The 14,143-nt window shown below is 39.9% G+C and overlaps 1 protein-coding gene across 1 annotated transcript in view; it reads right to left on the reverse strand.

Moving 5' to 3' along the window:
- Positions 1-14,143, reverse strand: part of DAB1 (DAB adaptor protein 1) — a 105,331-nt gene that overhangs the window by 19,242 nt on the left and 71,946 nt on the right. The window contains exons 4-8 of the mRNA XM_030455215.1: positions 12,526-12,657; positions 11,788-11,907; positions 11,203-11,241; positions 9,762-9,827; positions 6,352-6,411 (exon numbers count right to left, since the gene is read on the reverse strand). Coding sequence (XP_030311075.1) covers positions 6,352-6,411; positions 9,762-9,827; positions 11,203-11,241; positions 11,788-11,907; positions 12,526-12,657 — 417 coding nt within the window. The remainder of the gene's footprint in view (positions 1-6,351; positions 6,412-9,761; positions 9,828-11,202; positions 11,242-11,787; positions 11,908-12,525; positions 12,658-14,143) is intronic.

Below are 14,143 nucleotides of genomic sequence, written 5' to 3' on the forward strand. Positions count from 1 at the left end.
GGAAGCATTTGCCCAACGTGTCACAGAGTGTCCCCAAGTGCCCAATTATCATGGAGCACTTGAGCTGCATCTCCCATTAGCTCGTGTTCTGCATCACACACTGGTGAGGAGACACTTCCTAAGGGGGAAATATCCCTGTTTGCCAGAGCATTCAACAGCCTGCAACAGCAACCAGAGCTGAGGCTGCAGCACAGCTCCCAAGGGCAGAATTTGGCCCTCTGAGCCTTCAACCACTTCAGATTTCTGATCCAAAGTGCTTAACCTTCTCAGTTAAGGTCAACAATCCTCTGCCTCCATCCCCAGTGCAAAATAGAAAATACCCAGAAGCCTGGAAAGATGCTCCGGTCCTTGATCTTTCTCTAGGATTGCTGTCTGGGGTCTCTCTGGAGAGTGATGTAAAAACTCATTTTAATTATTCAAAAATGTATCTCCCTGAATATGAAAGCACCTCTACAGCTTAGTCAGCCAGGTAGACACCAGGCACTTGCAAGCAGCCACGCAGATCGAGGTGGAGGGAAGAGAATTAATCCTTGTATGGCAGTGACATTAAACCTGTAATGAAAGCTCCATCATTCTGTAAAGGCATGCGAGGCATACTGTAAATCTTTTAAACATGAAATATGTAAATCTGGCTTCTTAAAGCAACAGGAAAGCTTTTTTAAAACCACTCCAGCCAGTACTGAAGTTCCTTGTTCCTCCAGTAAAGAACATTTCATCCAAGAGAGGGAGAAAAAAAAACCAGGAGTAGGGAAGTGATGGCAAGAGAGAAGTAAACTGCAGCTTTCATAACCTGAAATAAACCAAACCCACTTCTACTCCAGCATTCCCTCATTGCCTTCTACTCTGAAAAACATCTTTTCTAAGCAATGTAAAAGTTCAAATTTTCAAAGGAAAACTTGAGCCAGGCCTATGGTGTTTGCAGGTACACGGAGCACTTCACCTCCTTCACTCCTGGGCACACAACAGGTCAAAATATTCAACTTTTGTTCCTCAACCTGGTTTTACCAACAGCAAGAGACTGCCACAGACTCACAGCACGAGAAAACCTGCTAAATATTGCCCCACTTTTGCAACCAAGATGAGAAAAGCAGCCTCTTCCCAAACGTGCTTCTGTAATCTCAGAGAATGAAGCAAAGCTGGTGCTTAAAAGACATGGACAAAACACCCAGTAATTAACTTCTACACTGATACAGAGCTCAGCAAGTTAAAAAAAAAAAAAAAAAAAAAAGAGTATGAAGGATACTAAATATAGCAATTAAGCAGCAATTAGTAATTAACCTCTGAGCTGGGTATTAGCTATTCAAATCTTTTGAGACAGCAGAGGGATTGGGACTTGGTTTCCTGCACACAGAGTAAGTGCTGAACCACTCAGCCCAGCAGACAAAAGAGGGATCATCCCACTGAGGGGCCTCTCTGCATTCCCAATCCCCTTTTTCTAACATGTATTTTACACTGGAAGTCTAACAACAAGCCAAGCAGTTAGTCCAACTACAGATTTTTGTTCTCATTTTAACTGAATGTGAAATATTTTGTCTATGTCAAATACTTTTTCCAATGGTTCAAATCAATCTTTTAGAGTTAAGCAAAGCTTCAGTTATTTGCACAACCTCAGACAACAAATGTTGATATGAGTTCCACGAGCTGCAAGCAGCTTGCTAATTAACTGCAATTCATTCTAAAAACCAATTAGAAGTATAAGGAAGGTGCCTGTCAGAGCTGTGAGGAAAGCAATCATCAGTCACACCACGTCTGGGAGGTTGAGACACTGAGAACATCCAACAGCCACACTGTTTTCCTCTGAAAATACTGCTGGATTAGTGGAGGAGCAGGAGAAATCAACAAAAAATTGCTCAGTTACAGAACAACACTGAAAAATATGTGTATGGATTAAAAACTGTCAAGGCCTTCAACTTCCTAGAGATCCTAAAGATCCTCAAATGCCAGAAGCTTCCCCAGCTACAGCATGAGGGGGTGGAACATTGGCCCAGGTAGTTCAGAGAGGTGGGAGAAACCCCATCCCTGGAAACACTTGAGGTCAGGTTGGAGAGGGCTCTGAGCAATCTGGAGCTCAGACTAGATGACCTTTTGACAAGAGAGACAGCACAAGAGGCAATGGCTTTAGACATTGGGACAGTGGATTTAGACTGAATGTTAGGAAAAAGTTCTTTACCATGATGGCAGTAGAAAAATGGAAGAGGTTGCCCAGTGAGGTGGTTGAGGCCTCATCCCTAGAGATGTTCAAGGTGAGGCTTGAAGAGGCTCTGAGCACCCTGATCTAGCTGAGGGTGTCCCTTCTGACTGCAGAGAACCTGGACTAGATGACATTTAGAGGTCCCTTCCAACCCAGATTATTCTATGATTATATGGAATGTGGCTTCCTAGTATGGGAGAAGGATCAGGCAGCCCTGAGCATTTCCAGATCTGAGTGGGCTCAGGTCCAGCCCAGCTTCATCTGCTCCTCCCATGGGCAGCCAAATTACCCCCTGTTCATTCCATCCCTGGTTTGTTCCTATTTTCCACTCAGTTTGTAGCCAGGTGCCTGCAAGACATCAGCTCCCATTCCTTGAGCCTTTATACAGCAGCACAATGAGTTGTTTGAAAGCCTTCATAAAATGGTAAGCAGAGAGTTTAGACATTTTGATGAGAGGAGAAGGTTTTATTGTGATGTGACTGACAGTCTCTGTGAAGGGTATTTACAGTCTGACTCTTATTACTGGGAACACCATGACGGGTAGAGCTTGATGTGGATGGATAATGGGGAGACGATGGGAAATTATGACAAAAATACCTCATTAAATATTTCACTTCTTAAAAAACAGGTAATTTCCCATGTGGAACAACAATTTTTATGTGGAGTGTGTACCATTTAACACAACCACTTTGGGGTAAGCTTGATTTCTTTGTCTGGTTTGACATCTATTCTCAGTGAGTGGGGAACAGAAGAATTGGTCTAAGGAAGCAGCAGGGAGAAAATAGGAATGAATACAAGTGTGAGTTGATAGGAAGGGAGAGATACAGGGATCAGGAAAAGTGTGTTTGGAGCTGAGCTGTGTTCTGGGCAGAGGACATCTACAAGAAAGCATTATTTGCTGGGAAGGGATGCAACAAAGAGATGGGGAAATACAAGAATTATCTCAAGTAAGCCATCTTCCCATCCCAGTGTTAGAGAAGTGACTTGGCAGGCAGCCACCACTCATAATTGAGTTCAGTGGGTACCTTCAAACTCTGGGAAGTGAGATTCATTCCTTTCTGCCTCATTTGCACCATATTTACATTATTTGGGTACCAGAGATTACGAGGAGTCACACTCTGAAGTACTTGGACACCTCCTGACAAACAACCTCACACCACAGCACTGACAGAGCACATCAGCTCTCTGGGCAGACACCAAAACTGTTGACTACTTCTGCTTCATAGCACCACTAGAAAGATGCTTCCTTCTTACCTTCAGCCACAGTAGGATCCCATTGCAGAGAGAAAGCAGTATTTACCCAAACAGTCTGAATTACCCTTCCTATTTCCTTTGGAAAATGGATTCTGGCTTTTAGTTTTTACACGGTGGCAGATCCCACCCCACCTTAGAAGTCACCACACCTGCAGCTCATTTGAAGTTCCTCTGCAGACAAGAAAGAACCATATCCAGATGGGTATTTACTCCCACCTCATGCAGAGAGGAGGAATTTCCCCATGGAATAGCTGCTGCTCTCCAGTGGCTGCAGAAATCAAGGGTGGAGGGCACCTGGATGACTGCTTCAGGATCCCTCATCACTTGGATGTGTGGAGGCCAGAGGGAACACACCAGAAGAAAACAATCCCAAGATGGAAAATTGATCTCTGCCCAGGGAATGTGAGCAATTCCATTACAACTGAAGCAAAACTTGCTGCATTTTTATTCACTGCTGTTCTTTGTTGTCAGAAGAGAAAATTCATGGTGGTTGAAACCTATTAAGAGCTACGAAAAGTTTCTCGCTTGATTCATCCATTATGAAATTAATGAAAGCAAGATCTCCTAATAAAGAAAGTGTCCTTATATGTTTAAACCAGCTAGATGAGTTAGATTGTCTGCCCTCAGATTGAATTTTAGAGGTTTATATAATAATGACAGCTATAAATTGAAAAAAAAAAATAAATATGGCAAGTGTCTCAATGACAGAGAGCCTCAGATGTGGACGGGTGAGCCATAAATCAGATGGGCAGTAGAATATTAAATTGCTAATTTTGAGAGCTATACTGCTTTTTCTTTTTTTTTTTTTTTTTAAGACATCCTAATAAAAAGGTGAAACAAAAATCTCAGCTACATATTTCTTCCTCTTGTCTTCTCTTTTTCTTCATAAATTAAAGTCCATAACTCCTTTGGAGAAAAAGCTCTAATCACTTTAAATGTAACCATGAAATAGCAAACCCAAAAACCAATATGAAATAAATCAAGTCTGCAAACAGCTTCATGGAGATGACAGATTAAATACATTTGATGATTCCAAAGTAGGTTCTATAGGCTGTGTATCTCACAGTCTTTACCAGGCCAGTCTAATACCCACGTGTCTGCATTGTCCTGTACACCCAATCATCCTGCAACAACCCAAATTACAGACCATACCCAGAGTAAATTTGAACCAGTGCTGAAGGAATAATAATAAAAAAATCAGACAAAACTTACACTGGAAAAATTGTACCACTGAACTATGTGAGAAATGAATGAAAATTCTACACCTATTCCATGCTCAAAAGCTTAATTAGTTATGCAATATGACTTATTTTATTAGATTTTCTCAGGGCATACAGTGATGCCTCCCTCCTCCCAGTGGCTTGTGATGAAATATTTATGGCAGGGTTCATTTGTTTGTGCAAACCACAGAAGTGTCACAATTCAAACCCATCCAGCCCTCCCCAGTGTTTATCTTTTTTTTATCCAGCATCTCAGCCTCTGTGCTCAGCCTAAGCTGTGCAAGTTACTACAGCCTTACATAAAGGAGTACTTCTTCCTCTCTCTTGAATGCAGGCATTTTCCCCATGCTCACAGCAAACTGAAATTCCTAACTTATTCAATTGTTTTCCTTCACTCTCACACAAACCCTGAAAAAAACCCTCATTTTCCATGTAACCAATGCAATGAAACAATTTCTTGAGGTATTTACAGCCCAAATTTATATTAAGGAGTATACATTAAGGAGTATTCTGCATTTCAGCAAATGAATGCCTTGTTCCTAAGGCTCCTATCACTTCATTTCTTCTCTCAATCACCTGTTACCATTCCTTACACATTCAGGGAATAAATGGCTTCACCTCTTCAAAATGGTAATGCACAAAAAAGGCACAGTGCCACTTAGATAAAACAACATATTAACCCTATTTTTTAATAGATTACAAGGCCCAAGACAGACAGCAAGAAAGAAGCAGACAGTTTATATTGAACATTAACCTCTTGGATACTTTAGAGCACTACAGAAATAATACCTTAGGGAGGGCATCTCCTTGTGCTGATTACAGCCTAAAATAACCAGGCAAGCAATGCAATGCATGAAGCTTTATAAGCTACTACACCTTTATAAGCTACTGCAGAAGTTGGCTTTATTGGAAAAATAATTGCTTTTTTTATAGTGTACACTAGATTGGATTCTGAGGTAACTTGTTTGTTTGACGTTTGGGTTGTTTGGTTTTTTTTTTAGAAAATTAATTCTAATGCAAATTCCCACTTCTTTTCCAACATTTGATTTGAAGCTCCTTAAGAAACCTTCACCCATCAGCACACTGTATTCCCCAGGTAGGTTGCTGAGAGGTGTAGACATTCTAGCCATAGAAAACCACAGTAGAGGCCACAGATGATGTCCTGACATCCCTTTTCCTAACACTGCTTCTCTCCACCTCCACTGCTATTCAGACCTTGCCAACCCTGCTGTCCTAGCAAACCAACCTGCAAGGAGCCCAATATATAAAGGACATATAGCTCTATATAGCTCTGAGAAAGCCCAGAGAGGAGGTAATGCAGCCCATGCCCACTCAGACTGATAACCCTCGTCCAGCTTTGGGTAGCAGAGGAACCCCTCCAATCCAGGCAGCAACAACTCAGACATGAACATGCAGAAGGCTCTTAACCACAGATAACACATTTATGAATAGTGACTTCCATAAGAATGAGTCAGGAAAGACAGAAAGGAGATTTAAGTAATGAATGAGATGGATATATGTGACATTACAGTCATGGTTACTCTGAACCAACTCAATCAACCCACAACAGATCACTGGTAAAATTCCCATCATGAGAAATGTACCAAGTATTACCTAAAATAATGAAAGCCACAGAAACTGGGAATGACTTCTCCTTTATTGCATATAAATAGGGAAGATACTTACACTTACAGGTTGACTTTTTGGCACATCATAAACACCTTCTTTCTTTTGGCTGGTAGGAACCTGCATCAACAAATGAAAACGAAGGTCATTACCCAAGCAAGTTCAATGAAACATTGAAATCTGCAACTGATGCTTAAGCCCAGGGTAGTCAATTAATACTAATGAAATCAAGCTTCTATCAAGCAGTAATATTAATGGAGACAACAGCAAGGAAATAAAGCTTCTATGTGACTGTTTGAAATCCTAACACCCAGTCATGTTCAGAAATGAGATTTTCATTCTGATAGGTTCAGTTTCAGTAAGATCAGGTGCACCTTGGAACCTCCTTCTTACTTAGCTGGTTGGTTTTTCATTTTAATTGGGGGGTAGAAGATGCACATGGAAGTCATGGGGAGGTCAGTACCTCATCTTCCTCCATGGCAGAGAGCCAGAATATTGCTCCTGATCTGAGGAAAAGAGATGTTTGGCCCATGGCATTAAGATTTCTTCCTTCCACTTAATTTAGTAATCTAAGTCAAGTAAAGCCATAACATGGAACCCTGCAGTGATGGGGCCTGCAGCTACTTGAAGAGCTGTTTGCTTACAATTCTGCAGTTTTGCTAAGGAATTACAGGCCTGTCAGAGTCTGACACAGCCAGGGAGCTGAAGACAACAGCCTGGCCATGGACAGGGGATGACACACTTAAAAAACTTTGGGCAAGCCTTGAATTGAGTCACCAGTCCTGATTTACACCTTGGGCATTTCTAACCTGCTGATGTAAATTCAGTTGCTTTGTAAGCCCAGGCTTTGTTTGCCCCAGGACAGCTGCTTTACATATTTGTAACTTGTGATGATATTTCTTTTCCCTCCTAGAAGCACTGAAGGTCTATTGTAAATGACACAAGCAAAAAGAACAGTAAAACCATGCTCCAAACAGACATCAATGCCCTAAGTAAATCAGAGCTACTTTCCACTGAGCAAGGGCATTCAGCATAAGAAGGTTACTTTGCAGACATTACTGAGACCTCACACATTAACAGGAGGAATTATACTGCAGATATGACAAAAATTATTACATTTTTGTATTCTAAGACAATAAATATCTTAGACATCTGATATTAGAGTAGGTCTGGTTCAGCTGAAGGAATGTTACATATTCATTAAGATGTGCTCCTATTGCTTATCCTCTATAGTGTGTAAAAATAATTCTCTCTGCTATTCAAACATCTTCTTGCCCATGTTTAAATGTCAAAGTCTTCTTGGGAAATGGGGCATCTTTAACTTGGTGCACATTGCAGGAGTCTTTCAAGAGCTTGATTGAAACTGAACAAGCTTTTTGAAAGACCTCTGCTATTCCTATCCTGAGAATGACTTGCTTGCCTTGGTTGTCTCAGAGTCCTGTGTTCTTCCACTAAAACCATCTATGACATTAGATAATGTAAAACTGGTCAGAGTGGAACAATTTGATTTCATGGAAATAAAGTGCTCTCTTTTTACAGACTGTTAAGTGACAGGGCAAGAGTAGAAACCCAGAGGGGTATATTTAGTAAGCCACTGGTAAGTTTAGACTTCATAAGCAGACGAGGAACATGGTAAAAGAAATTATTTATATGGTAAAATAAATTATTTATAACCTATCAGCAACACATACATTTTCCTTCTCTCTGGAAATTTTTCCCAGCAGCCAACTTCTCCATGAAGTCATCCCAGTTTGCACACTCCTATCCACAGCTTGTTATGGAAAGAGCATTTCCCTGCACTCTTATTCCAAATTCACAGTTGTAGTAGAGAAAAGTTTCTGACTTCCAATGCCAAGGCAGAAAAACTTTTCTGAAAGAGATTCTACTCTCCCAGCTCTACCCTGCCTCTCTTCCTGTTGTCTTTACTTCCCTTCTCTCATAACACTATTTTGCTTTGCTACATAGATTGAGGGTCTGCAAGGGATTTCTCCTGTTTTTTCTTTGATGAGCAGGATCAGCCCAGGGGGATGAGCACTCTTGCTGACAGCTCTGCCTCTGTGACAGCCTGTGAACCATTTTGATGGATTTACATCTTCCCAGCAATACAAACACCACAGCTCAGAACTCCCCACCTCTGACTGCCAACTCCTGGTGGAGCTGAACTTGAGTCTCCATCGAGACCAAAGCTGCTACATACACACCACCAAAACACCTGAGAAAACCCCATCCCTGCCTCACTAACATAAAACAACAGGCAGAGAGATGCTATTTAAAAAACTGACACTAGGTGAGAGGATTGGGATGTGCTCAGTGATGAAGTCCTTGCCTAAGTAACACATTAGAGCCATTTCCATAGACAATATTGAAAGAGCAGAGAGACACAGACAGTCTTTGGGGTAATGCATCAAAGAAAGGTGACAGACAGAGAAAGAATGCTTAAAAAGAAATCTGTGACCTCAACTATGTTAAAAGAAATAGAAATTGTCACTTTTTGGCACACATCTTCCATCTCCAGTCACCTACTGGGTAGCAACCTTTTCCACAAGGGAGAGGTGAGTTCTTTGCACACCAGATCTTTCCTACTTAGCTTCTACTTTGGCTTACAGCTACTTCCCCCTTCCATTTTTTCTATTATCTTCCTATCTTTTCTCATTATATAAAAAAAAAAAAATTTGCCCTTTTAATGTTCTATCCCTGCTGCTCTCTACCTTAAAAAAAAACCCCTTTTCTGGTTAGCAGATCAGCTCCTAGTAGAGCTCTATGAAATACTTAATCACTGCTTGAGTCTTCTTCCCCTCCAAACTAAATGATTTCCTCAACTCACCATTTTCTTACAGCATACAGAGATTTCTGTCTGTCTCCTGATTTGCCTCTACTCTGTGTAACAGAAGGAATTACATTATATTTTAATAAACCCTGTACCAGTCCTTTGAGGATAAATTGAATGACAAAAGATTATTTTAATATTGCTTTGCCTGCAATTTTTTGCCAGTGTGAAGAATGCAAGCTCGGGCTGGAACATAACAGATTTTCCCCAGTTAGTAGAAAGCTCTTAGGTTTTGCTCAGTTCTTTCTGTGGGTAGAGAGAAAAAGGAACCACCAAAATATCTTTTTAAAGCCTGCTTGGATGGCCTGTCCTCCCTGAGATTTCAGTATCTGCTTCTAGGCATAAAAAGACTCAAGAAGTGACCAAAAAAAGGGGGGCTCACTATTTATCTCTTTAGAGGGTGCACTCAAAGGTTTAAGACCCTTCCTAAGAGAAACTGAATAAAATTTGCAGCAGCTGAAATGAGAAACAAACAGAAAACTCACACTGAGAGCAGGCAGGTTATTCAAGCCATGGCACCAGAATGAAATGCCAGAGGTTTGGTGATGGATGGGAACAACTAAAAGTGACCCATGTATGAAATGCACTTCACTAAATGCTTGCAATCCCTGCAACAAAAACCCCGAAGTGAGCGATTTGATACCTGATAAATGTTTTCTTCCATTTCAGGCTCACGGATTGGCTCGTGTCCAGCCTCAAACACAATGTACTATTACACCACGGCCGCCAGAGAGGGAAAGTCAAAAGATGAAAGAGAAAGGGGAAAAAGGAGATTTGGAATTCCACAGAAAAAAAAAACATAGGTAGGCATTAAAGAAACACGTTCAAAGCACAGGCTGGCAGCAGGACAACTGGTGGGAAGTGCAGAGTAAGGTGGTTTCAGATTTCATAACCCAGCCCAGACCAGACCTAAATCTCCTCTAATGATCATTAGAGGAACTTCCTAATTCTCCCTCACAAGGGAAACCTGTGGCTCACTATTAATTTTCTGAATTCAATGTGAATTTTGCCTCTTTTACATAATGGCAATTATTTCCACATATATATATATTTATTATCTACTAATAAAAAAGCTCAAATCCAAACTGGGAGAAGAGGCTGGTGCTGGTGTAGCAGCCCAAATGGCAAAAGGCTGTCATAACACTTCTCATTTTCAGGTTCTTGCTTTATTATGAAGAGCACAAAGTAAAACTCTTGACATTATAAAAGCTGAATAGTAATGTAGGGCATCCTAATTCTTATCATCTTTCTTGCTGCACCTTAGGCACTGTTCAATATTCACTAATGGCTGAATCAGTTTCTTTCAGTGTGCCTCCCACTGACATGCCTAAGTGGAAGAACACAAAATCTCCAGGAAAATCAAACCTAAACTACCATATATTTTGTTTCAACAGAAAAACATGAGAATGAAATTAGATCTTTTTCTTCTCCACACTCAGCAGGGTATCAGACATGAATATACTGACATGTTTCTGATAATCACCCTTGCTCCCAGACATTTTTCTTGGATGAAACAAGACTTAAAGTTCAGATCTATTATTAAATCATAGCCCAAACACCAACATGAGAATCTGCTATAACATCACTTCCACTGTTGTTTTTTTCTAAATAGTCATCCTCTGAATTACATCCTAGCCCCTCAGCAGACAAAACCAGAAGTCAGCTTATTACTATCAGAACAACATTTCACCTTCCTTAGTCTCAAAGTAACTCCCATTTTAGTGAGAGTTTGCATTCAAATATGATGACAAATCTCATTGGGAAGCTTAAAATCTGGACTCATAAGCCACAAATATTTATGACATTTAATTCAATACTTCTATACTCCAATTAAAATATTCTCTTCTATTCTACACAGCCTTGTGCTATTAGATACAATTTAGTCTCTAAATATGCTACTTTCAGTAAAAATCTTACAAGTTTCTCAGAAGACTTATCTCAATAATTTTCAAAACATCTAAAAGGTTTTGGCTAAGGTTAAGATTAAGGTTTTGGCTAAAAGGTTAAAGGTTTTGGCTGTGTTGTAAGAGAACATAGATCTACTCATTTCTGAAACTCCAAAGCCTTACAGCTTCAGAAATTACCTGGTATACAGGATCTTCTACATCTTCTTCCAAAATTGTCTACAGCAAAGTAAGAGGACAGGCAGTAAAAGCAAAGAACATAAACAGTAGAGATAAAAGAACTGTATTCAGAAATTAAAGGACAGCAAAGAAACAAGCAAAATGGGCAGGTAAGTATAAAGTTTTCTTTCTTTATACAGTTAAGGTTACATTATTGTACCAAGTAACTTTATTCAAGTTGCACCCCATTTTAACAATCTGCACCTTACTTGACTTGATTCAAACACACACATTCAGACATTCCCTGAAGAATCAGACACTCTTAAAAACCTGACTTGCAACACCTTAGCCTTCACCAAAGTTTTCCTTCTGCTTTAATAAAAAAACTTGTTCATCAAACCCCAAGTGACAGCCTTCCTCAGTGTTTAATCCTACTTCAGAGCACAGGATGGCTGTCAGGTTTCTATTTCTCCATTTGAAGCTAGAACCATTGAAATACATTGCTGTCAAGAAATGCTGAGGATGCTAAGGGCCTCTTTGGAGCAACTCTGGGGGAATACTTCAAACCATCCTTTTCTTGGTGGTAGTCTAAGCTTATGCATGTACCTGGTATACTGCTTGTTCACACTGTTTGTCCTTTTGTGCCTTTTTTTCCATTTCTTCCCTTTGTTTCAGTTCATAGATGAGCTGAAACAGGTCTCGCAAGTCCAGAATTACAGGTTCAGCCTATGGATGCAAAAACAAGAGGAGAAGTTTCTATATGGGAAAATACACACTCCTTACCCCATCCTGCTGAGACAGCAGGCACAGAATCTCTGTCACTTGAGAGGACGTCACATGGATTTATTTTTTTTTACCTCACCATCCAGGCTCAGGTTAATTTCTCTCAAACTTTATTTGTCAATTAATGGTAATCATAATCACAAATATAAAAGGCACTGTGATTACAAAAGGTATATGTATTAATATAAAAGCATATTTATTGGTGGTTTCTCATGCAAAGGAATGACAGTAGACTATATGCTAATGGCTATTTTCTATCACTGTTTAAATGCCTACAGGAATAAACCCAAACTTCACTGTATCCAGTCTAGTTTAGTCAGAAAAGAGAACAATAACTAATTGTAATAAAACATGTCACCAAAAAATTGGAAATAGTGCAATACATCCCCTTTTTCTCAAGCTGGCTTCATTAATTTACTATTTAAGAACACCTAAGCAGACACTCGTGACAAGTCAAGAACAATCATTAATACCACAAGATTGACCTTTTGAGCAGCTTCTTATGAACACTGCTTTTCTCTCGAGTTCCACTGCAGAAGCTGACAGTGATCTGATACTTACTGCCTGGGCTGTTTTTATTGCCACAAATCTATGATTTCCCTCCTTTCCACACACATATCCAAAGGCTCGATGGTCTGTGATATCCTTGGCGATGTATGAAATCTCATGAACTGCATGGTGGTGCTGTAGGAGCTAGGAAAACAAACAAACAAACCACAAACACCATCAGAAATATCCATCAAATTTCCCATTCAAAAGCTGTGTTAATTTTTTTTTTTTTTCATCAGTGCTTTACCTGGATCTCAACACACCTGTGGAATTAAACCCAACAAAGCTGGTATCAAAATCAATCAATATCTGAACTCTTAAAGCCTGTTCTCATTTCAGATTCTAGCCAAGCTGGACTTGCTTTAATGATTTGACTAAAAGCTTCAAAAGGATATTTTTCTTGGTCACTCTTGGTGAGATATAATTCAACAAAAAAAATATCCTATTACCTAGTGGCTAACAGCATCCTAGGTACTGAATCAATAGGTATTATCTGCAGCAGCAGCCACCTGTAGCTTCAGAGAGGCTGAGCCTGAGGACAGATTGATCTGCAGGGCTGCAGATACCAGATTTCTCTAAGAATCAGCACCAAACTTGCTTCATCTCTACAGCCCCCAGCATGAGCCAGCAAGCAGTATTTCCTTTAAAGCAGGAACAGAACTCCAAAAAACTTCTTTTGCCCAGGAAATGCAATTATCCAATTTGAAATCAATGCAGACGTTCACATTTTATTTGAAATCTCACACTGGTTAACTGTAATAATTAAAAAGACTCAGATTTGGTTTAGAACTCACCCCACAGCCAGGACATGAACCTGAGACTCCAATAGGCATATCTTGTAGGGCCAGCATCTTTCTTGCTTTGTCCTAATTAGTGTTTTATTACCAAAATAAAATATTTAAGTATTTCTACTTCAATTAATGTCCTTGAAAGCTTTATGTAAAGCAAGCTACGAGTTTGAATTATTATCTTCTAATATATTGACCTGCTCTTTTATCATCTGGGGATAATGCTATTTCTGAGAACAGGCAAAGCTTCAGAGAATTCTTTTGAGGTCCAGACTCCTGCTGGTCTTGAGAAAAGCACATTTTGAAAACCAGCATGGTATCCAGGCAATCTCTAAACAACCTGTTATTTTTAGAGCTAAAAAAACCCCTCAAAACAAACCAAACCAAACCATTTTCAAATTCAAAAACCAGAGAAGATGTGCATGGGTAGTGGTGAAAGGCTGAGAGTGTGCAGAGCAAGTGATGAGCTAGGAGGCTTCTGTAGAACATGAAGTGAAATTTAAAAGCAGGGGCAGCATGGAAGAGACTGATGGCTCCATATAAAACAAAGAGACTGGACATGTTTCATTTTCATTTTACAGTAATGACTCCTGACTACTTCAGATCAAGATTGCTTGCTCCTAGGAAAACAAAAGAAGACTTCAGGCTGAACGTGGCTGAGTTAAGGTGCTCTTCAGACTCTCCCAATGTGTTGAGTGTTTAAAATTAATGATGGGATCATCCTTAGGTAATGCAGGGATATTGATTTATTAGTTTTTTCTGAAAACCAAGTTGCATGCTATTTGTTACAATGAAATCAAGTGTTCCCATCTCTCTATTCTGCATCTGACAGGCAAAGTTCT

This window comes from Calypte anna, chromosome 8 (genome assembly GCF_003957555.1).
Source record: "Calypte anna isolate BGI_N300 chromosome 8, bCalAnn1_v1.p, whole genome shotgun sequence".
Lineage (NCBI taxonomy): Eukaryota > Metazoa > Chordata > Aves > Apodiformes > Trochilidae > Calypte > Calypte anna.